This window comes from Geotrypetes seraphini, chromosome 7, assembly GCF_902459505.1.
Source record: "Geotrypetes seraphini chromosome 7, aGeoSer1.1, whole genome shotgun sequence".
In the NCBI taxonomy this organism is placed as follows: Eukaryota; Metazoa; Chordata; class Amphibia; order Gymnophiona; family Dermophiidae; genus Geotrypetes; species Geotrypetes seraphini.
The window spans coordinates 309,898-333,068 of record NC_047090.1 but is presented as its reverse complement, the minus strand read 5'-3'; the positions used below and the strand labels follow the sequence as shown (position 1 = coordinate 333,068).

At 45.7% G+C, this 23,171-nt stretch overlaps 1 protein-coding gene across 3 annotated transcripts in view; it reads right to left on the bottom strand.

Moving 5' to 3' along the window:
• Positions 1–23,171, bottom strand: part of SYCP3 (synaptonemal complex protein 3) — a 54,811-nt gene that overhangs the window by 29,744 nt on the left and 1,896 nt on the right. For all 3 annotated transcript variants that reach the window (XM_033953314.1, XM_033953313.1, XM_033953312.1), the window contains exons 2-4: positions 22,044–22,190; positions 12,759–12,837; positions 1,865–1,899 (exon numbers count right to left, since the gene is read on the bottom strand). In XM_033953314.1, coding sequence (XP_033809205.1) covers positions 1,865–1,899; positions 12,759–12,837; positions 22,044–22,176 — 247 coding nt within the window. In that variant the 5' untranslated portion in view covers positions 22,177–22,190. The remainder of the gene's footprint in view (positions 1–1,864; positions 1,900–12,758; positions 12,838–22,043; positions 22,191–23,171) is intronic.

Here is a 23,171-nt window from a genome sequence, read left to right as displayed (position 1 = left end):
CTACAAAATAAATATTGTAGAGTTTGAGAATCCAATGATCCAATGGTTTTGGTTCCATGGGATGTAGATAGCTTGAATGGCTTTATGATTCAGGACTGCTCTGTCCATATTCGTCCTTCCTTTCCAATAGTAGAAAGTACCTTTCACCTCTTTATTTGCCGATATATAACACTGCCACCTGATTGTCTATCTGAATCAGTATTAACTAAACATTAAGAAGGTGGGTGAACATTTGGATGGAGTAAAAATATTGATCTTAACTCTAAAAAACTAATGTGAAAAACTTTTTTTCTAGATTTGACTAGTCACTAGACACTCTGATAAGTAGAGGGCCAAGGCTGGCTCCCCAGCCAGTGCTGGAAGCATCTGTGGCAAATACACAATGAGCTTCTACGGTATAAAGGAAAGTCCCTTCAACTGTTTGATTTCTGTGGTCTACAAGTGCAATGTGGCTTAAAGTGTATATTGGAAGATAAAGGCTTAGGATTTTTGATTCCACTAAAATCTAAATTCTTACTGAGGTCTTCTCATTTTGAGGCATGCGAGAAGGACTGCATACACTGTAGAGGCTATATGACCTAGCATTTTGAAGTAGGCTCCCATTGCACAAATCAGGCATGAATGATATCTTCATAATGAAAATAATCCTTATGCGAAGAGAGGATGAATCTGATGGGATTCCTGTAGATAGTTCTTTCCTCTTATGGGAGATACCCTTGGGATGCATTGTGAATCTCTGTAGATTCCAAAATAGCAGAATGTTCTAACTGAAGAATAAGAAGGTCTACTGAATCCTGAGACAATTGTGGCTGTCTTTGCACATCAGTAATTCTTCTTAATTGAGAAGCTTGTGGGACAGTAGGATCCTGATACTCCACTCCCAGAATATCCTTGCAGAACCTCATTGAGCATTTTCTGCAGAAATTAATGGAGTTGTTCTGGGTAGGCAAAAAAACTGATGAGAAGACATCCTCCAAGGTAACCAGAATTGAGATTGAGATTACAGAGATTTGAAGTTTTCAGGACAAAAGTACTGTGCTGAGCAGAAGGTGAAAGCAGAGAGTCTTGTGATGTATAAAGGTCACAGAGCTGGCTGAAATTATTTTTTCCAGGCTTGTAGAAACACATGTCCATATTCATAAGTCTTCTTGACAATGCACTGAATATAAACAAATGACACAAGCCTCTGAATGTCAGTGCTGGTTATCTTATTGCTGCAGGTTGGATAGGGCCTGAAGCCTGGCGTTGCCCCTGCCTGTCAAAAGACCCCTGTAAATAATAAACTTAAAAAAAAAAAAATAATAAATGAAAATTATGACAAAGGAAACAATAAAATAATGCACTTCAGTGAAAATGTTGGGCGAGTACTGAGCAGACTGCTGTATGTGGGAAGGGGCATCCATGTTCAGAACTTTACATTAGTTCTGAGACTAGAAAGAGCTGTTCTATCCCCACGCCTTCAGATGACATCACTCAGTGTATGCCTGACTTAATCCTGGTGGTCAACAAAGAAGCCCTGTTTCCATCACATATTTGAAATGAAATTTTATACACAAGTATAGAACATTGTTCACTATTTTTTCTCATTAATAAAAATTATTAATTCATAACAATCACATACAACCAAAATATCTGTAAAACAGAAAAGTAATTTTGACTTCTATGTTATGCAACCTTAAGAATTACATTAAATATGTACAGGTATTTGCAAATAAAGAAGAAAACAGTTTTGATGCTAAATTTTATCCTATCAGAACTTTTTTGATATATTGTTCATTTGCAAGTACTCTGAACAAAATTAAACATTTTTAGAGAAAAGTAGGCGTACTTATGTATTAATAACAGAATCAGAAAATGTACTTGCCTCCAAATCTTTCTAACATATTATGCACTTCGCCCCTACAAAAAAATGTAGTATTTTAAAACATATTATTCTTCACTTCTGTGTAGTAGCTAAACATTTGGAAGGTCTGCACAACTTTTCAGAAATGCTGCCTTTGCTGTGACTCCCAATACATAGCATTGAAAAGTGTGTGCAATAATTACCAATTGTGTGCACTAACTGCAAATAATAAGACAGTGCAAATAAGGTGAAAATATGTCTTATCTGATCATTTCCATTCCTTTAGTCGGGGCCATACCACTCTGAACAAGTGGCTGTTATCTCCTAAAATGCTCTCTTCCAGTGAGTTAGAAACATAGAAACATAGAAAGATGATGGCAGAAAAGGGCTATAGCCCATCAAGTCTGCCCACTCTACTGTCCCACCCCATTAAGTCAGAGTGCTTCTCGACCCACGTAGAGATCCCACTTGGATGTCCCATTTATTCTTAAAGTCAAGCACGCTAGTGGCCTTTATCACCTGCACCGGTAGTTTGTTCCAGTGATCCACCATCCTTTCTGTAAAGAAATACTTCCTGGTGTCACCACCAAATCTCCCTCCTCTGAGTTTGAGAGAAGGGGGAGGGGGTGTCCAAGGGTTCAGAGTAGAGAGCTGCACGGGAACGGGGACGACGGGAATCCCGCGGGACCCGCGGGCATCCCGCGGGTTCCCCCTTCGGGTCACGGGGATCCCGTGGGGACGCCCCCTAGGGTCGCGGGAATCCCATGGGGACGCTCTCTAGGGTCGCGGGGATCCCGTGGGGACACCTTCGAGGGTCGCGGGGTTCCTGCGGGGCTGGATGTACTAAGTCGCGCGGCTTTTCTCCCTACCTGCTCTGCTTGCAGCACAGAGCCGAACGGAAGTCTTCCCGACGTCAGCGCTGACGTCGGGAAGACTTCCGTTCGGCTCTGTGCTGCAGGCAGGGTAGGTAAGGAGGAGTAGCCTCGCGGCTCGAGTGGCTACCAAGGGAGGGAGGCGGTCCGCCCCGCCCCGGGTGCAGCACAGCCGGCCAGGTCCCCTTACTTTTGTGGCGCTTCCCCGACCGACTGACAACAGCCCTGGTCCGACAAACCTCCCTGCCCTTAACCGCGAATCTAAATTACCTTCTTACAGCAGCTGTAAGAAGGAAATTTAGATTCGCGGTTAAGGGCAGGGAGGTTTGTCAGACCGGGGCTGTTGTCGGTCGGTCGGGGAAGCGCCACAAAAGTAAGGGGACCTGGCCGGCTCTGCTGCACCCGGGGCGGGAAAGAAGGAGGGGGGAGAAGGACGCTGAAAGGCCATGGGGAAGACGGGAGGGGGTGGGAAGGACACTGAAAGCATTTGTGGAAGACAGAAGGGGGAGAAGGACGCTGACAGGACATGGGGAAGACGGGGGGGGGGAAAAGGACGCTGAAAGCACATGGGGAAGACAAAGGGGTGGAGAAGGATCCTGAAAGGACATGGGGAAGACGGGGGTGGGGTGGGGGTGGAGAAGGACGCTGAAAGGCCATGGGGAAGACAGAGAGGGAGAAGGACGCTGAAATGACATGGGGAAGACAGAGGGGGAGAAGGACGCTGAAAGGACATGGGGAAGACAGAGGGGGGAGAAGGACACTTAAAGGACATGGGGAAGACAGAGGGAGGAGAAGGACACTGAAAGGACATGGGGAAGACAGAGGGGGGAGAAGGATGCTGAAAGGAAATGGGGAAGAGAGAGTGGGGCGAAGACGCTGGCAGGGAAGAAAACAGAGATGCCAGACTATGGGGGGAGCGGAGGGAAGAAGAAGGGTGCCAGACCAATTTGGAAGGGGGGAGAAAGGGAGAGGCACAGGAACAGAGCAAATGGAAGACGCAGAAGGAAGAGAGACAGTGGATGGAAGGAACTGAATGAGAACATGAGGAAAGCAGAAACCAGGCAACAAAGGTAGGAAAAGAATTCTATTTCTTTTTTTTTTTTGCTTCAGGATAAAGTAGTTTATTAGTTGTGTTGATAAAAATTTATAAACAAAAGAGGCTCTGGTAGAAACCCGTTTACAAAGTATGTATTCTACCCAATTAATATTTCCAAATTAATAAAGTCTTTTTGCTTATTTGTAAATGGGTTTCTACCAGAGCCTTTAATTCAGTAGCATAATTAAATGAAATAACTATTTCTGAAGTTTATAGGGACGGGCGGGGACGGAGGGGATTCCTCACGGGGACGGGCGGGGATGGAGGGGATTCCTCGCGGGGACGGGTGGGGATGGAGGGATTCCTCACGGGGACGGGTGGGGACGGGTGGGATTCCTCACGGGGACGGGTGAGACTTTGGCGGCTACGAACGAAACTGACATTTATCACAACCAAAAAAATCATCTTGAGTGAGATCTTTAATGGAGGCTGACCTTAAAGGAGCCTCAGAGAGTACTCTGAGAACCAAATTCAGATCCTATAATAGGAAAAGGGAAATTTATTATGTATGTAAAGTTGTAATCCGCCTTGTTAAAGGCAGACTATAAATAATAAACCATAAACTATATCCACTGCACACCAGCAGATTATATCAGCGAGGTCACTAGAACAGATCATTTTTTTTTCTGCACCTCCTACTAATAGGAGGAGATAACACCCACTTGTTCAGAAGGTATAGCCCAGACAACTAGGAACAAAAACTTTCGACTGAATGCACTCTATGTCCCTCCAGAGCAGGGGTCAGGAACCTTTTTGGCTGAGAGAGCCATAAATATGACATATTTTAAAATGTAATTCCGCGAGAGCCATTCAATATGTTTAAAACTAAATACAAGTAAATGTGTGCATTTTATGTAAGACCAACACTTTTAAAGTACAAGAAGTCTCTGAATTCTTTTTAATAACGTTGTTATGCTGTTACTAACCAATGATGAATAAAGTAGTTCTTACCATTAATGCGACTTCTGGTGCTAAATGGTTTTGCCGTTGGCTTTGTAGTCTGGTTGATACGTGGTGAGGTTAAGTTTTATGCAGGCGTTGAGACTTCCATCCATTAAATGTGATCTTAGGTTGATCTTAATGTTCTTTAGATGTGAGAAAGACTGCTCACATGCATACGTAGAACCAAACATTGTCAGTACAGCAATACTCACACGCTGCCGTGTGTGGTATGTGACGGGAATCGCGTTCCAAGTTTTGACAATCAGCTGGTCTGCGAGTTGAAGTTTTTTCATTCCTCCCCACTTGTGTTTGCTCGCCAACTCTGCTTGCTGTCGAGCAAGTCTTTCCAAATCTTCATTCAGTGACTTGAACTTATTCACCCACATGTCTGAGGCCTTCAGGTCTGCAGCTTGGAGCTCAAAATCTCTGATGGAGACACCGGTGATGTAACTCAGGTCAGCACTGTCCACTGCATACTTGTGTGGATGGGTGAACTTAAAAAGACGAGCGCGCTCACGAAATTCTCCAAAGCGCACTTTGAATGACTGCAGGAGATTAGATGTGAAGCCCGCTAGCTGCTGAAGATCAAGATGTTGAGCAGGGTCACTGGCTGTGCATGCATCTTTAAACTCTCCCAGTTTTTCAAAGTGTAGTAAACAACCTGTTTCAATGTCGGTGATGAAGAGTTCTAGCTTGTTTTCAAATGCAAACACTGCTTGTTGAAGGGATAAGACTGTATTTCCAACGCCTTGCATTTTCACATTGAGCTGGTTTAGATGTTCAGTCATGTCCACGAGATAGTAGAACTTCAGGAGCCACTGAGTGTTAACTAACTCAGGATGCTCAACGTTTTTCATTTCAAGAAAAGTCCGGATTTCGCGCAGACAAGCCGCGAAACGGCTGAGCACCTTCCCTCTTGACAACCAACGCACATTGCTGGGTGACACAGTATTGGTAGGTGACTTCAACATTCCTGATGTGGATTGGGTCACACTTTCCTCTGCTTCCGGCAACAGCAGGAAGCTATTAAACTCTTTGAAAGGAGCAAGACTCAGGCAACTGGTATCTGAACCAACAAGGGATCAGGCAATACTCGACCTAGTACTTACCAATGGGGAAAGTATTACAGAGGTCTCGGTGGGTGAAACTTTGGCCTCCAGTGACCACAATATGATATGGTTCAATCTCAGGAAAGGTTTCACGAAATCTACCACAATGACCAAGGTTCTCAAATTCAAAGACACAAACTTCCAAGACATGGGAGACTTCGTTCACCAGGCGCTACAAAGCCAAGCAGACACCGACAGTGTGGAAGAAATGTGGTCAACTCTGAAAGCCACCATACAGGAAGCAACAAACCGCTATGTTAAATCAGTAAGCAAACGGAGTAGGAACAACAAGCCACAGTGGTTCTCTACGGAGATCTCGGACATCATCAAAGAGAAGAAAAAAAGCATTCATCTCTTACAAACAATCAGGGACACAGGACTCTAGAGTAAAATATCTGGCCAAGTCAAGGGCCGTCAAAGCAGCAGTTAGGGAGGCCAAATTCCGCATGGAGGAGTCTCTAGCAAAGAACATCCAGAAAGGAGATAAATCTTTCTTCAGGTATATCAGTGACAGAAATAAGAACTCGGGCGGGATAGTACGTCTCAGAAAACCAGACGGAGACTATGAAGAAACGGACTCGGAAAAAGCCCAACTGTTAAATAAATACTTCTGCTCAGTCTTCACCCGTGAGGCACCGGGAATCGGCCCTCAGCCACAGACAAGGGTTAAATCAGTTGACCCGTTTAGTAATTTCAAGTTTACACCCAGCAGCATCTATTGCGAGCTGTCAAAAATCAAGGTCAACAAGGCAATGGGGTCTGACAACCTACACCCTAGGGTGCTCAGGGAGTTGGGTGATGTCCTAGCGGAACCGCTATCCGCGCTCTTCAATCTCTCCCTTAGTACAGGTAACGTCCCGATGGACTGGAAGACAGCTAACGTCATTCCACTCCACAAGAAAGGCTCCAAGATGGAGATGGCAAATTACAGACCAGTGAGTCTCACATCAATAGTGAGCAAACTAATGGAAACCCTAATCAAACACCAATTGGATAGAATCATGGACGAGGAGAAACTACGGGATCCCCGCCAACATGGATTTACTAAGGGGAGATCCTGCCAATCCAACCTGATCAGCTTCTTTGACTGGGTGACGAGGAAGCTGGATGCTGGTGAGTCCCTGGACATCGTCTACCTGGATTTCAGCAAAGCATTTGATAGCGTACCACACCGCAGGTTGCTAAGCAAGATGAGTTCTTTAGGTTTGGGCGACACATTGACAAATTGGGTTGGGAACTGGCTTGGAGGTAGGCTTCAGAGGATAGTGGTGAATGGCACCCCCTCCGAAATGTCAGAGGTGATAAGTGGAGTGCCACAGGGCTCTGTCCTGGGCCCGATCTTGTTCAACATCTACATAAGAGACTTGACAGAAGGGCTCCGAGGAAGAATAACATTATTCGCCGATGATGCCAAGCTAAGCAATGTAGTGAACAAGAGCACAACAGACAATAATTCAATGGCAGATGATATGATGCATGACCTACTTCTACTGGAGCACCGATCTAGGTCCTGGCAACTCAGTTTCAATGCCAAAAAATGCAAAGTCGAGCAGGATCAAGATGGCGTCGGGAGCGGACGCCTGAGCGAGCTCTCCGCTCGTTAGTACCTGAGTCAGCGTTGGTGTCTCTTCCCCGGTGGCGATATGGGGAAGAGGAAGGGAGTTTCCCGCGTTGTTCCTCCAGCGGTTGAACCCCCTCAACGGTTGATTCAGTCTACTATAACGAGCGCGTTTGCTCGCATGGGTGAGGCGACCCCATTTACTTCAGGAGGGAACCCGGATCTTTCGGCGAACCTCAGCGCAGAGTCGGACTACTTTGAGTCCGGACCAGAGGCTGGTTCCTCCCCAGCCCGGAAGTGCACAAGTGCAGGGACTGCTTGGAAGCCGACAGCCCCGAGAGGGAGAGAGTGATTCCAGCATTGGAGGGACATCCCTATCAAGCCTTTCATTGGAAGGAGGAGATGGGAACCATCAAGAATCCCCCTGCACTTTGGAAGAAGAGGTGAGAGGTGCCTCGGGAGGGAATACTATCAGTTTTGGGGAGATGAAGAAACCAGATAAGATAGATATGGAGGCGCTATGGCAGGCCATATCAGTCATGGACTCCAATCTCAAATTGACTTTATCTACAATTAAAATAGATTATGGAACTGTTTTCTCCAAGGTGGAACAACAAGGGGTGCTTCTTACTAATGTTAATGAAAGGTTGGAGAAACAGGAAAATAGTTTGAATGAAGTAAAGAAGGTTCAAGTGGAATTGGTTAAGGAGAGATCTTATGTTTCCCGTAAGATGGAAAATTTCGAAAATCAACTAAGGAAAAATAATTTAAGATTTTTGAACTTTCCTAAGTGTCCTATTATTTCACCAGTTGAGATGGCTAGGAAATATTTCCGAGAGACTTTAGCCATCCCATCAGAAAATCTACATCCAATTGTTAGAGCTTACTACTTGAATTTAAAGACAACACAAGGGGAATCCACACCTATAGAAACCCCAGTGGATAAAGTAGTGGATTTGAATTTGTCTTCATTTCTGGAAAATTCCCTTGAGGTTGTCACCCAAAGAACTACCATGTTGTTGACTTTAGCCCTTGGAGAGTGACAGGGAATTTATTCTTCGTATGTATTTTCGTCATATAAATGATAAGTTTTTGGGTTCTAATGTTCGAGTTTTTCCAGATTTAGCTCAGAGGACCAAGAGACGTAGGAAGGAGTTCTTGTCCTTGAGGTCAAGAACCCTGGCTCTGGGGGCTACTTTTCTTGTTAAATTTCCTGCAAAGTGTTATGTATCTTTTCAAGATAAGAATTTTCTTTTTTTTGAGCCCAAACAACTTTTGGAATTTATTGGATCAAAAGAGAAATTGGTAACCATGCCTAGTAATGTATGACCTGCCAGCTGGCTGTAATTTGGGAATCTAATGCCGTGACCTTGATTAGTTGATTTGTTACTACTGTTTAGAAGTTTATTTCCTTTCTTGATCTTTTAATTGTGGACTAAATAAGATATTATGTTTTTTCTTTATAAGTTTTGTTGAATATTGTTACTGGATCTCTTGCATTGTATAATGTAATGCTTGTATTAAAATGGAAAATCTTATAAATAAATAATATTTTAAAAAAAAATGCAAAGTCATGCACCTGGGAAGCCGAAATCCATGCAAGATTTACACCCTAAATGGCGAGATCTTGACAAAAACTGAAGCAGAAAGAGACTTAGGGGTGATTGTCAGGGAAGACATGAAGTCTGCAAATCAAGTTGAGCAAGCTTCATCCAAAGCAAAGCAAATCATAGATTGCATATGCAGGAGTTTCGTCAGCCGTAAACCTGAAGTCATTATGCCACTGTATAGATCCATGATGAGACCGTACCTGGAGTACTGTGTGCAATTTTGGAAGCCACATTACCGCAAGGATGTGCTGAGACTGGAATCGGTCCAGAGAATGGCCACCAGGATGGTCTCGGGACTCAAGGAGCTCCCATACGAGGAGCGGTTGGGGAAGTTGCAGCTCTACTCACTCGAGGAACGTAGAGAGAGGGGAGATATGATCGAGACATATGATCTCGAGATATGATCGAGACAGGTCGCATCGAGGTGGAAGAGGATATCTTCTTTTTCAAGGGTCCCGCAGCAACAAGGGGGCATCAGTGGAAAATCAGGGGCGGGAAACTGCACGGTGACACTAGGAAGTTCTTCACCGAAAGGGTGGTTGATCGCTGGAATAGTCTTCCACTTCAGGTAATTGAGGCCAGAAGCGTGCCAGATTTTAAGGCCAAATGGGACAAACATGTGGGGTCTATCCGCAAAGATAGATAGGGAGGGTCACTGGAGTGGGCAGACTTGATGGGCCGTGGCCCTTATCTGCCGTCTATTTCTATGTTTCTATGCTGTGCAGAAGCAGACCAGAATAATTATTCCCAACTTCATCCAGCAGTGTTTTAAACTGGCGATCATTTAAAGCTCGGGCAACAATAAAGTTGACCACCTGAATGACCAGCGACATCACCTCACCAAGCTGCTCGCCACACATCTGAGCACAAAGCACCTCCTGATGTAGGATGCAGTGAAAACTTAGGATGGGTCTTTTTTCATGTTCACGAAGAAGCACTACGAATCCTCTGTTTTTCCCCACCATGCATGGAGCACCATCAGAACACACTGAAATAATTTTATCCATCGGTAGATTTTGTTCTTTAGCGAGCTCAGTGAAAGACTTGAATAAATCCTCCCCTCTTGTTGTCCCTTTCATAGGCAAAACAGCAAGACTTTCCTCACGTAGTGTGTCACTGACAGCATATCTTGCAATCACGCTGAACTGGGATAAATGGCTTACGTCTGTTGACTCATCCATAGCGAGAGAAAAGAATGGTGCTGCATTTATGTCCTTCACTTGTGTTGCCTCAATTTGATTTGCCATCATGTGGTACGATCGTGAACAGTTCTTGCTGACAGAGGCATGTCCTTTATTCGTTTATCTTGTCTTTATCCAAAAAGTTCATTGGCAACATCAAGCATGAATGTTTTGGCACACTCCCCATCTGTGAATGGTTTTCCGTTTCTCACAATTGCTAAAGCACCAGCAAAGCTAGCCGAATTCCAGTCACCTTGTTGGGTCCAAACACGGAGTTGCTGCTGACTAGCTTGCACTCTGCACAGAAGCTCTTGACATGCTTTATTCCTGCTGTCCCCCGCAGGATATTTCAATGCAAATGTAGTATGGCGTGTGTAGAAGTGCCGCTTTATATTTGACCGTTTCATCGATGTAATTTTATCATTGCATATTAGACACAATGCAGAACCTGCTCTCTCCACAAAGGTGAATTCCTCTGTCCATTCCTGCTGAAAAGTACGATACTCCTCATCTTTTTTTCTTTTAGCCATCTTCTTCAATAAAAGGGTTTCTGCAATTAGCTAGCTGACTGAGGTGAGGAGGATACCACCCCAGGTAGTGGTCTGTGGGGCAGGTAATGAAGACAGGGTAGCCAATTGCGGGTATAGCTGGTGGGATGGGAAGCCGGGGCCTCGATTTGGGGCTGCCTGTGAAGGACGATGCAGCTTCAGGCCCATTCAGCCGCGGATGCTGCTGGGCAAGGTAGGGTGGGTCCCAAGGATGCCAGATGCGATGCAGAGGAGGACGTGGCCTGTGCTCAGCGGAAAGAAGACGTGTTCTTTTTTCCCAGCATGCATCAATCAAGCTCCAGCCAAGAACATAAGCATTACCTCTGCCGGGTCAGACCAGGGGTCCATCGTGCCCAGCAGTCCGCTCCTGTGGCGGCCCTCCAGGTCCATGACCTGAAAATGTTCCCTACCTAACCTAAAATGTCCATACCCTATTTGCTCAGTGTCCTGTGAGGTAAACCTCTATCTGTACCCCGTTATTCCCTTCGCTTCCAGGAAGTCATCCAGTCCCTTTTTGAACCCCAGAATTGTACTCTGGCTTATCACCTCTCCGGGAAGCGCGTTCCAGGTGTCTACCACCCGTTGAGTGAAGAAGAACTTTCTTGCATTCGTTTTGAATCTGTCTCCTCTCAGTTTTTCTGAGTGACCTCTTGTTTTAGTTGCCCCTGCTAGTCTAAAGAATCTGCCCCTCTCCACCTTCTCTATGCCTTTCATGATTTTATAAGTCTGTATCATGTCCCCTCTCAATCTCCGCTTTTCCAGGGTAAAGAGCCCCAGCCTGTCTAACCGTTCGGCATATGAGAGGTTCTCCATACCCTTTATCATCCTCGTTGCTCTCCTCTGGACCATCTCGAGTATTGCCATGTCCTTCTTGAGGTATGGCGACCAGTATTGGACGCAGTATTCCAGATGTGGGCGCACCATTGTTCGATACAGTGGCAGGATAACTTTTTTGATAATGCCCAGCATTCTGCTCGCTTTTTTTGAGGCCGCTGCACATTGCGCCTCCGGCTTCATTGTGTTATCCACCAATACCCCCAGATCTTTTTCTTGGCTGCCTTCCCCGAGTACCCTCCCTCCCATCGTATAGCTGTACCTGGAGTTTCCCTTCCCTATGTGCAAGACCTTACATTTCTCTACATTGAAGCTCATCTGCCATTTTTTTGCCCACTCACTCAGTTTGTTCAGGTCGCTCTGCAGTTCTTTGCATTCCTCAACAGTTCTCAAGGATCTCTCCCATGCATTCATATAGTCACAGAGGGACACTGGGGAGATTAGGGAGGGTTCTGGAGCAATAACAAATGAAGTAGGCACATTCACAACTTGACCCCTTCACTGGTATAGCTTGCTGCGGTCAAAGCTAGAATCTGCAGTGGGGGAAGGTGCCAGACTGTGCAGAGCGTCGGAAGATGGCCGCCGCTGTCCCCGTCCTGGCTCAGATCCGATCCGGCTCTGTGATGGCAGCTCCCATTTCCGGGTGACCAGCAGAATGTCCCCAATGGTCTGGGTAGGTCTGCTCGGGTGTCCTCTGCTGCAGTGCACGTCCTGGAGAAGATTTTTCTCCGCTGCAGCAGAGGAGCTCGTAGTGTGTGCGGCCGCTCTCCTTGGCTCCGCCCCCGGAAGTCAGTGTCACGTTGGCAGTGAGCCAGATGCAGCCATCAAAAGGGCCACATCTGGCTTGCGAGCCATAGGTTCCTGACCCCTGCTCCAGAGCATTGGCAGAGTGGACCTTAACCACAAACACCATGAGTATAAACCAGCATAATACTGCCTTAGAGAGATTCCTTTCCAATGATTGCTTTCTAAAAAGTTTCATTGCCATACCAAATGCAAAAGTATGAGTTTGGGACCTGATTTACAATGCTGAATGTATGTTTTTGAATCTGTTTTATACTGGTAATGGCTACATTACTCTAAATAACAAAGGAAGCAGATTTGTGTTGTTTTTTGGTAATTACTTTTCAATATGATATAAAAATAAGGCATTCAAGCATATTACCCCATTTCATCTTCAGTTATACTGAGACTAGGCATTGAAGGTCTTTTTTTACCATGTTTATCAATTATTGGTGTTTCACCTGGATAGAAACAAATTAAACAATTAGTTATATAGACATACTATTACTTAATGTATTTCTACAAACATTAACTTTCTCATCTTGATGTAACAAAAGTCCAGCTACATTTCTTTACAAACCCAAATTAGATATTGTTAAGGCTCTATAGGCTGAAGTGAGCTTAGACGGTAACTTCAGCAGTTGGAACCTAGGACAATACCAGGTTGACTTTAGTCTATGGCCCAGAAATATCAAAGAAGAGACAAGTTAATTAAATCATGTATTTTTAATGAGCATAACTAATGGGCAGGCATGATGGACCATTCAGGTCTTTATCTGCCATCATTTACTATGTTATTATGTAAGACAGTGCTTATGGTTTATTCTGCTTAATATACTGCTTTTCTAAGGAAGTTTACAAACAAATAAAAAAAGGGAAAATGAAAGGAATACTCTTCATGAGAGGAAAGAAATAGATACACAGGAATCAGGATAAAAGTAGTTAGATCCACCTGTTGTGGCCACAACCCCATTATCAGGACTACAGAAAGCATGCAACCCTTAGAGGTGCAGGCTCATGATGTTTACATTTATAGCCTGCATAGATGATGATCTGCAAACCAATTTCAGGCCATGACTCACAGTTTGGGAGTCCTGATCTACACTGTATTTGATTCAAAGGTGGGTGAAGAAACTTGCCCAAGCTTACAAGGAACAAAATCAGAGGAGTGGAGTTTGGAGCAGGCACTCCCTTGGACGCCCCAGAACCAACTAATATCAGAGGGAGGTCTTGGCTCCCTACTAGCGCTGCCCGATTCAGGAAAAAAAATTTCGATTCAATTTGATTTTCCTGCCCAATTGGGTGGTTTTTTTTCAAACATCCTGGTGGGTTTATTTTATAGCCTCTTCACCCCCTTTGCCTTCTCCTAACCACACTGGCGCTGTGGTGTAAACAAAATAAATAAATAAAAAAGACTTTTCCTCTCTCTGTTAAATCCTAGCTCACGTTTGCAGTCTAACATGTTTGCAGTCTAACACCAGCTCTGGCAGGATACACGATTCAAATCTGACATATTATAATCACAAAACAGAAAATAAAATTAGTTTTTCTACCTTTTGTTGTCTGGCCATTATTCAAATCTTGTTGGTCCCAGGCTCTCGTTGTCTTCTGATAACTTGCTTGCAAGGGTCTCCTTTCTTCTTTCTCCATGCTAACCATCCATCTTTTATCTCTGTCCTCCCCTTCTGTTTCCCTTCCCTCCCCTGGAAGTCTAGCATCTTTCCTTTTTTTCATTTCCATGAACAGATCCACCTTTTCTTAACTACCCTTTCATCCAGCATCTCTCCCTCCTTCCCCACCACCCCAGGGCCCACCATCTCTCCTCTCCCTTTCTTTTCCCCCTCCACACCATCCCTTGTGTCCAACTCAACTTCTCTCCCTTTCTGTTCCCCCTCCCATTGTCCATCATCTCTCTCCCTCTCCTCTATTTTTAGACCCATTATTTCTTCCCTCCCAAAGTCCGGCATATGCATGTCTCTTTGAACCCCCCCATCCCTCCCTCCCTCCGTGTACTTCTACACGGTTCATAGACAACGGCGCGAAAGACAAAGGCGCGCCCAGACAATTGAGCGCAGCGCGGAGGTGCGCACCGCTCAAAATTACTGTTTTTAGGGGCTCCGACAGGGGGTTTTGTTGGGGAACCCCCCCCCACTTTACTTAATGGACATCGCGCTGGCGTTATGGGGAGTTTGGGGGGGTTGTAACCCTCCACATTTTACTGTAAACTTAACTTTTTCCCTAAAAACAGGGAAAAAGTGAAGTTTTCAGTAAAATGTGGGGGGTTACAACCCCCCACAACGCCCCCACAATGTGGCGCGATGTCTATTAAGTAAAGTGGGGGGTTTCCCCCCACGCCCCCCCGTCGGAGCCCTAAAAACATTAATTTTGAGCGGCGCGCGCCTCCGCGCTGCGCTCAATTGTCTGGGCGCGCCTTTGTCCCGGCGCGCTTTTGACCTGACACCCTTCTACACCAGGGCCCCCCTCCCCTGAAGGCCTGCCTGTCCCCCCTGAAGGCCTATGCCACCATCCTTGGCCTGTCCCCCCTTTGAAGGCCTGTCCCCCCCCCCCCTTAAAAGCCTGCCTGTCACTCCTGAAGGCCTGTGCCACCATCCCTGGCCTGTCCCCCCTTTGAAGGCCTGTTCCCCATATGCATCATCTCTTGATGTGAAGATTTTTACAGCAGCAAACAGATTTATGCACACTGTGTAACTAACCCCCCCTCCTTTTATGGAACCGTGGCACGGTTTTTAGCGCCAGCTACAGAGGTAACAGCTGGCGCTGAAAACTGTGCTACGGTTTTGTAAAAGGGGTTTAAAATAGCTGTTTTCAAAAGCCTAGTCAAATGCTGGGCTCAATAAAGTAGGAGTTTAACTATAGTACAAGAAAGATAATACCTACTCTCTTTAGGGGGGGGGGGTTCCTTCTGTTTTATGAGATTTACCTCGATATAACTAACATTTGTGAATTTTACATTCTTTCTGTAACAACTTTATGGGCCGATAGAAAAAACAGCCAATAACTACCCTCCAGTGGTAGTGTCATGTACCAACTATATATTTGCTAATATTCATTAAAATGCTTGCACTGTTTTTTGGAGAAAAAAAAGGCCTATGTCCCCCCCTTGAAGGCCTGTCCCACCCCCCACCCGAAATGACAGTGCACCTCCCCTCCCCATGAAGGCCTCCGTGTTCCTCCTGGCCTCCCCGCACCGTTTACCTTATAGTAGGTGCAGCCTGGAAAGAAGATCGCGGTACTAGCGTCTTTGCATACTGCTTGGAGTTTGTTTCCTCTGCCGCGATCCTGCCTCTGACGTCAGAGGAGGGGCGGGATCACGGCAGAGGAAACAGCTCCAAGCAGTATGCAAAGACACTAGTACCGCGATCTTCTCTCCAGGCTGCACCTACGTATAAGGTAAATGGTGCGGAGAGGCCAGGGGGGAAGTGGGAGGCCAGGGGGGGAAGCCGGATAGCAGCACTTCCCGACTGACCCTCCCTCCTTGCCATCTAAAGCAGGTGTGGCAGCGGCCCGCCAGCAAGAGCAGCGCTGACGCTTCTGCTTTAGGGGGCGAGGGGGGAGGATCCGAATCAGGAAGCCTATTTTTTTAGAATTTAAATCGATTTGAATCGATTCACCCAAAGTGAATTGGTGAACCGATTCAAATCGTGAATCGGGCAGCACTACTCCCTACTTAAGAACATAAGAACATAAGAAGTTGCCTCCGCTGAGGCAGACCATAGGTCCATCCTGCTCAGCGGTCCGCACCCGCGGCGGCCCATCAGGCCCATTGCCTGAGCAATGGTCTATTCCTATCTATACCCCCCAATCCCTTTTTCTTCTAGGAATCTATCCAAACCTTCTTTGAAACCATTTAATGTTTTCTTGTCTACAACAGCCTCTGGAAGCGCGTTCCATGTATCCACCACCCTCTGAGTGAAAAAGAACTTCCTAGCGTTTGTTCTAAACCTGTCCCCTTTCAATTTCTCCGAGTGCCCCCTTGTACTTGTGGCGCCCCTTAATTTGAAAAATCTGCCCCTGTCTATTTTTTCTATGCCCTTCAGGATCTTGAAGGTTTCTATCATGTCTCCTCTAAGTCTTCGCTTCTCCAGGGAGAAAAGTCCCAACTGCTTCAATCTGTCGGTATATGGGAGATTTTCCATTCCCTTTATCAGTTTGGTTGCTCTTCTTTGTACTCCCTCAAGTACCGCCATGTCTTTCTTGAGGTACGGCGACCAGTACTGGACACAGTACTCCAGATGCGGCCGTACCATTGCACGATACAGCGGCATGATGACTTCCTTTGTCCTGGTCGTAATACCCTTCTTAATGATACCCAGCATTCTGTTTGCTTTCCTAGAGGCTGTGGCGCATTGCGCCGATGCCTTCAGTGTTGCGTCTACCATCACTCCCAGGTCTCTCTCCAGGTTACTAACCCCTAGTGGTGTTCCCCCCATTTTGTATGTGAACATCGGGTTCTTTTTCCCCACGTGCATGACCTTGCATTTCCCCACGTTGAAGCTCATCTGCCACTTTTCGGCCCACTTTTCCAGCTGCGTTAGATCCTTTTGGAGATCCTCGCAGTCTTCCTTGGTTTGAGCCCTGCTGTATAGTTTGGTGTCATCTGCAAATTTAATGACTTCACACTTAGTTCCCGCCTCTAGATCATTTATGTAGATATTGAACAAGAGCGGTCCCAGCACCGACCCTTGCGGAACTCCGCTCGTGACCCCTTTCCAGTCTGAGTAGTGGCCCTTTACGCCAACCCTCTGCTTCCTGTTTGCCAGCCAGTTTTTGATCCATCGGTGGACCTCCCCTTGTACCCCGTGGTTCCATATCTTTTTAAGCAGTCTTTCGTGTGGCACCTTGTCGAAGGCTTTTTGGAAGTCAAGGTAAATGGTGTCTATAGATTCCCCTTTATCCACCTGGCTGTTCACTCCCTCAAAGAAGTACAATAAGTTTGTGAGGCATGACCTACCCTTACAGAAGCCATGTTGACTCGGTTTTAGCTGCCCATTTTTTTCGATGTGTTCACAGATGCTGTCTTTAATCAGTGCCTCCATCATCTTTCCCGGGACTGAGGTCAGGCTCACCGGCCTGTAGTTTCCTGGGTCCCCCCTTGCGCCCTTCTTGAAGATGGGCGTGACATTTGCTATTTTCCAATCCTCCGGGATCTCTCCGGTTTTTAAGGATAGGTTGCATATCTGTCGAAGTGGCTCCGCTATTACGTCTTTTAGTTCCTTGAGTACCCTTGGGTGAATGCCATCTGGACCCGGCGATTTGTCGCTCTTTAGTCTGTCAATCTGCTTGAGTACATCTTCTTGGCTTACCTCTAAATCGACCAGCTTATCGTCTTGTTCTCCTATTACGATCTCCTCGGGTTCTGGTATGGTGGTTATATTCTCCATCGTGAAGACTGATGTGAAGAACTCATTTAACCTGTCAGCTATCTCTTTCTCTTCTTTTACAACTCCCTTTCTGTCTCCATCGTCCAATGGTCCCACTTCTTCTCTCGCCGGTTGCTTCCCCTTGACGTATCTGAAGAACGACTTGAAGTTTGTTGCTTCCTTTGCCAGTCTCTCTTCGTATTCTCTTTTTGCTTTTCTAATCACTCGGTGACACTCTTTCTGGTGTTCTTTGTGCCCTTTTTGGTTCTCCTCTGTTTGGTCTTTTTTCCATTTTCTGAACGATGCTTTCTTGTCGCTTATCGCCTTCTTCACTGCACTTGTTATCCACATTGGGTTTTTTGTTCTATTTTTTTTGCACCCTTTTCTAAACTTGGGGATGCATATGCTTTGTGCTTCGTGCACAGTCTCCTTCATTAGAGCAACCGTCCCGCAGCATTTGTGGCAATATCGGAGGAGTGCAGTTTGGAGCAGGCACTCTCTTGGATGACCCAGAACCAGCTGACATCAGAGGGACACCTAGGAGCGTGGCATTCTGCTCCACTCTTATGGGGAAGAGGAAAGGAAGATCGAAGGGGAGTTCTACTATCCTGATAGTTATTAAAAGACCTATGGCTAAGCATTTAACTATTTTGGTACTGGAGATAGAGTCTTCCCCTCCTATGGAAGCTTTCCTTTCTTCAGGAGGCCATACCCTGCCCCACAACTTGGATTTCATGAAGTGGAATTCTGTAAGCAGAGTGAGGAGGTTCTGCAGAGACCATCTAGACCAGAGAACAGGATTCTTCTACTTCATTGCAGGGAGATTCTACAATTAGTACAATTAAGGTACCAACTCCTGTATAATATAGTCTTCAATATATTAAGGACCTTGCCTCCATTTCACAAGATATTTCCCTTAAAGACATTTTTCTGGGGTTATAACTAAGATAGATAAGACTTTACAAGATAATTTGTCATTTTACAGTAAATATTCAGAGGAAGCTACTGCAAAATTTATTGAGCAAGAGATCATACAGAGCATTTGCCACATAATCTACTCCCAACATAAGGAACTGGTGATCCATGCCAGTAACCACACCTGCAGCATGGTGCAACTTCAAGTGGCAAGTACGTGTGACGTATGAGACCACTGCTGCAACCTTCAACCCCCAATGCAACAGCTTCAAATTGCCTCTTAAGGAAAATATCCAGCTTGCAGTCCTGGGTATCTTTCAACACCACTCCCACTTCACTGGGAAGGGAGGAACACTTTGTAAGCTGCGCCACTAGGAAGTCCACCTTCAACAGTAGGAACAGCAGATGAAAAACCGCATCCATCGTATAAAGCTTAGTCATGGCCTTAGCCACTTGCAGGGGCCCCTCCAGGACCTCTCAATTGTCAGTTAACATTTTTGTAATATCTGGATGGTAGGAAAATCAAGTAGTCTGAGTTTTAGTGCTGCTCATAAGCAAGCACTGAGCAGTATAGGTCTGAGAAGTTTCTATCTAATTCATGAAGAGACTCCATAATTAACAGCACTGCCGGCTTAAACAGGGCTGCCACCTGATTGGGATCTGAGCCTTCCAGGTGAGAAGCCGAATCCTCAACTACTGAGGACCCAGACTGGTATAGTAAAGGCATAGATACAGAATCCACTTCATCCCAGTCTTCCTCTGACTGGACCCTCACCTCTGGCACATGGATCTACTGAGGGGAAACGGCATTCTTAGGGGGTAATACCCCTGGCACAACCAATGCCACGACTCCTCAAAATGAACATCTCCCTTGCTGTAGCTGGTGGGACTTTTTTTTTTTCATCATCTTGGTCCCAGTTTCTGCTTTTGTCTATCTTCTACTAATTCTCTTTCCAGGCCTCGAGAATCCCGGTTCCATCCCAGTGGGAGTCCCGTGAGCCTGGGGGGGGACTCCCACAAGTTTGGGGGGATCCCCGCGGGAGTCCCATAGACCTGGGTGGGATCCCCATGGGAGTCCCGTAGACCTGGGAAGGATCCCTGTGGGATTCCCGTGGGATTCCCACAATCCCCGTTCCCATGCAAACCTCTAACGTATATACTCAACTATAAGTTGATCTTGTGGATAAGTCAAAGGCAGTTTGGAGACTAAAAATAGTTAAAATTGGCATGGCTCATGTATTAGTTGAGACCACAAACAAAGGAAAGAATGGCACATAAACACACTCACCCCACAGCTTCCCCACTGCCTCACCCCCGCTATCATGGCCTGTGCTTTCAAATCTGCTTCCATACAGCACCAGTATCTCAATTCCCTCCCCATCCTCAATGCCATGTACCTTCAAATCTGCTTTCAGTGCCAACACTGCAGTAGTATAGCTAGGCCTCCTGCAAACTGCTTCAGAGTACTCCCTCCGACCAGTCCTGCCCAAGTGACAACAGGAAGTTGAGACAGAGGGGACAGGAAGAGCCAGAGGAAGCACTTCAGAGCAGATAGCAGTGTTGGTGTTGTATGGATGCAGATTTGGAGGTATTCAGGAGCAGAAGAAGTGGGCGGGCAGGAGAGGATTGAGAAGCTGGAGAGATCTTGTAGTGCCACTGATAGACCAACAGGGGTGTAAGAGAGGTCATGCATTTAGGCTGCAAAAACCCGAGGGAACAGTACAGTATTGGGGGGGAGAACTTATGTGCACGACAGAAGAACAGGACTTTGGTGTGATGAAAAGATGACGGTGAAACAGGTTGAAAAGATGACGATGAAAGCTAGAAGGATGCTAGGGTGCATAGGGAGAGGTATGGCCAGTAGGAAAAAGGAGGTATTGATGCCCCCCTGTATAAGACTTTGGTGAGACCTTATTGTGTACAATTCTGGAGGCCATACCTTCAAAAAGATATAAAAAGGATGTAGTCGGTACAGAGGAAGGCTACTAAAATGGTGCGTGTTCTTTGTCATAAGGCGTATGGGGATAGACTTAAAGATCTCAATCTGTATACTTTGGAGGAAAGGCAGGAGAGGGGAGATATGAAAGAGACGTTTAAATACCTACATGATGTAAATGTGCATGAGTCGGGTCTCTTTCATTTGAAAGGAAGCTCTGGAATGATTGGGCATAGAATGAAGTTAAGAGCCTAAGGAAAATACTTTTTTACACAAAGGGTGGTAGATGCGTGGAACAGTCTCCCGGAAGAGGTGGTAGAGACAGAGACACTATCTGAATTCAAGAAAGCCTGGGATAGGCATGTGGGATCTCTTAGAGAGAGGAAGAGATAATGTTACTGCAAATGGGCCATTTGGCCTTTATCTGTCATCATGTTTCTATATCACCCTTTAATTATATAGTGCTATGAGTGCTATCCATAGATAAATCAACCCCATTTTTTAAAGCATTTTTAAGCCTAAATTTGTCGACTAATGGTGGAGCATATATGGCAATTCCTTTATTATACAGCAGTACACAAACCTCATATGGCTGGTAAAGTGCAAATATCAATTGGCGAACAATCCAAAATGGCTGCCATGAGTTCCCAGCATAGTCTCGAGAGACTACGGGAACTCATGGCAGCCATTTTGTATGAGTGATCTGCACAGGGCAGGAGCAGAGGAAGATCGTTCCTGCCCCAAAAGACCGCTAGACCACCAGATCAGGTCTGAGATGCCGGGGGGAAGGCAGGAGGGAGGTGAGGATGGTTCAGAGTCAGCCCAAAAGTTATTTGCGAATTTTCAATATTTGCGGGCCGGTTCTGCCCCTAACCCACACAAATATTGAGGGAGGAGTGTATTCCAATACAATTCTGAAAAAATATTAGGTTAAAATTGTGAACTTTCTTTTAGGCCTGACCTGAGGAAAGAAGTTTTAACTTGCAAAGCTAATCAAAAAATTGTACTTAGTCCAATAAAAAGGTTACCAGCTCTTATTTTTGTTTATTTTTATATATTCACTTGAAAAATATTAAAGACTAAATTTAAAACAAGCTACTTTCAAACTCAAATGTTCATGAAAACAGTGTTGTTACATACACCAAGTCGTTTCATAAAAATTATAGCAGGCCCTTTCTTTAAACTATGAATCCTTTTACGAAGCCGCATTAGCGGTTTAACGCGCATAATAGCGCGTGCTAAACTGCTGGCCGCGCTAGCTGCTACCACTTCCTCTTGAGCAGGCGGTAGTTTTTCGGCTAGCATGGGGGTTAGCGCATGATTAAAAAGTAGCGTGCGATAAAGCCGCTAACGCGGCTTCGTAAAACGAGCCCTATGTATGATTACAATTTCCTATATGCTTAACTAAAAGGACCCGCAAGTCAGTATACTATACCTTCTCTAACATCATCATCAGATCCACTGAGATTCTTCTTCTCTTCTACTTGAAAATCATATGAACGTATTCCTTGATCTTCCTGTCCTAATTTAGCACATTTCCCTGCCTTCTTTCTTCCAGTTGGGGGCATTATAAAATATGTCTCTATAATAACAAATAAGATAAGATTTTAGAACTAGTGTTTTCTTGCTTTTCAGTACACTGGAGGTAATTTCAGAAGACACTTATTTATAGAAAATGATGGCAGATAAAAACAATTCAGCCTATCCAGTCTGCCCATCCACATCAACTAATAAACTTTATAATCATTTCCTCTTGCTCTCTCCCTCTGAACAAGTAGAATAGCACTTCTTACTGCCACTAATCCTGTGGCAGCAGGAAATGACATTTAATAAAGACCTTACCTACTGCTGTGGTATGGGGAGGCAACTCCTTTTGCCTCTGACTGCCAATCAGCTGTGCCAGGGGCAGAGCCAGGCAGAGCAAAGTGTGAGCTAGGGATAGATCCTAAATCTCCCCCAAAGTGGGTTAGCCTCTTTGGCAGCTAAGCAAAATCCTAGTCCAGCATCTCTCCCTCTTTTTCCCTTCCCCTCTGCATCTCTCCCAGTCTACCTACACATTCTTAGAGGTCACTATTAGTGGCTGCCAATAAGCTGTGCAGGGGCAGAGCCAGGCAGAGCAAGGGGTGAGCTAGGGATAGATCCTGAATCTCCTTCAGAGTGGGTCAACCTCCTTGGCAGCTCTGCAAAATCCCAGTTCAGCATCTCTCCCTCTTTTTTTCCGTTCCCTCTGCATCCCTCTCTGTCTACCTACTCATTCTTAGAGGTCACTATCAGTGGCAGTGATCGACACACTGCCTGTGTCTAGCCTGGAGTTTTCCCTCTGCTGCATCTTACCCCTTAGACAGTATAAGGCAGCAAGAAGGCTCCAGGTGGCATCAGACAATATGTCTCTGTGGATTGCTGCCACACCCAGCCCCTTCCAGGAGTGCAAAGGTAGACTGAGGAGAGGGCTGAGAGAGAGGGAGGATGCCAGACCAAAAGCATGGTAAGGGGAGAGCAAAGGCGAGATACCAGACTGGGATTTTGGCTTTATCACCAGCAAGGGGGAGGGGGGCTCTTGAGG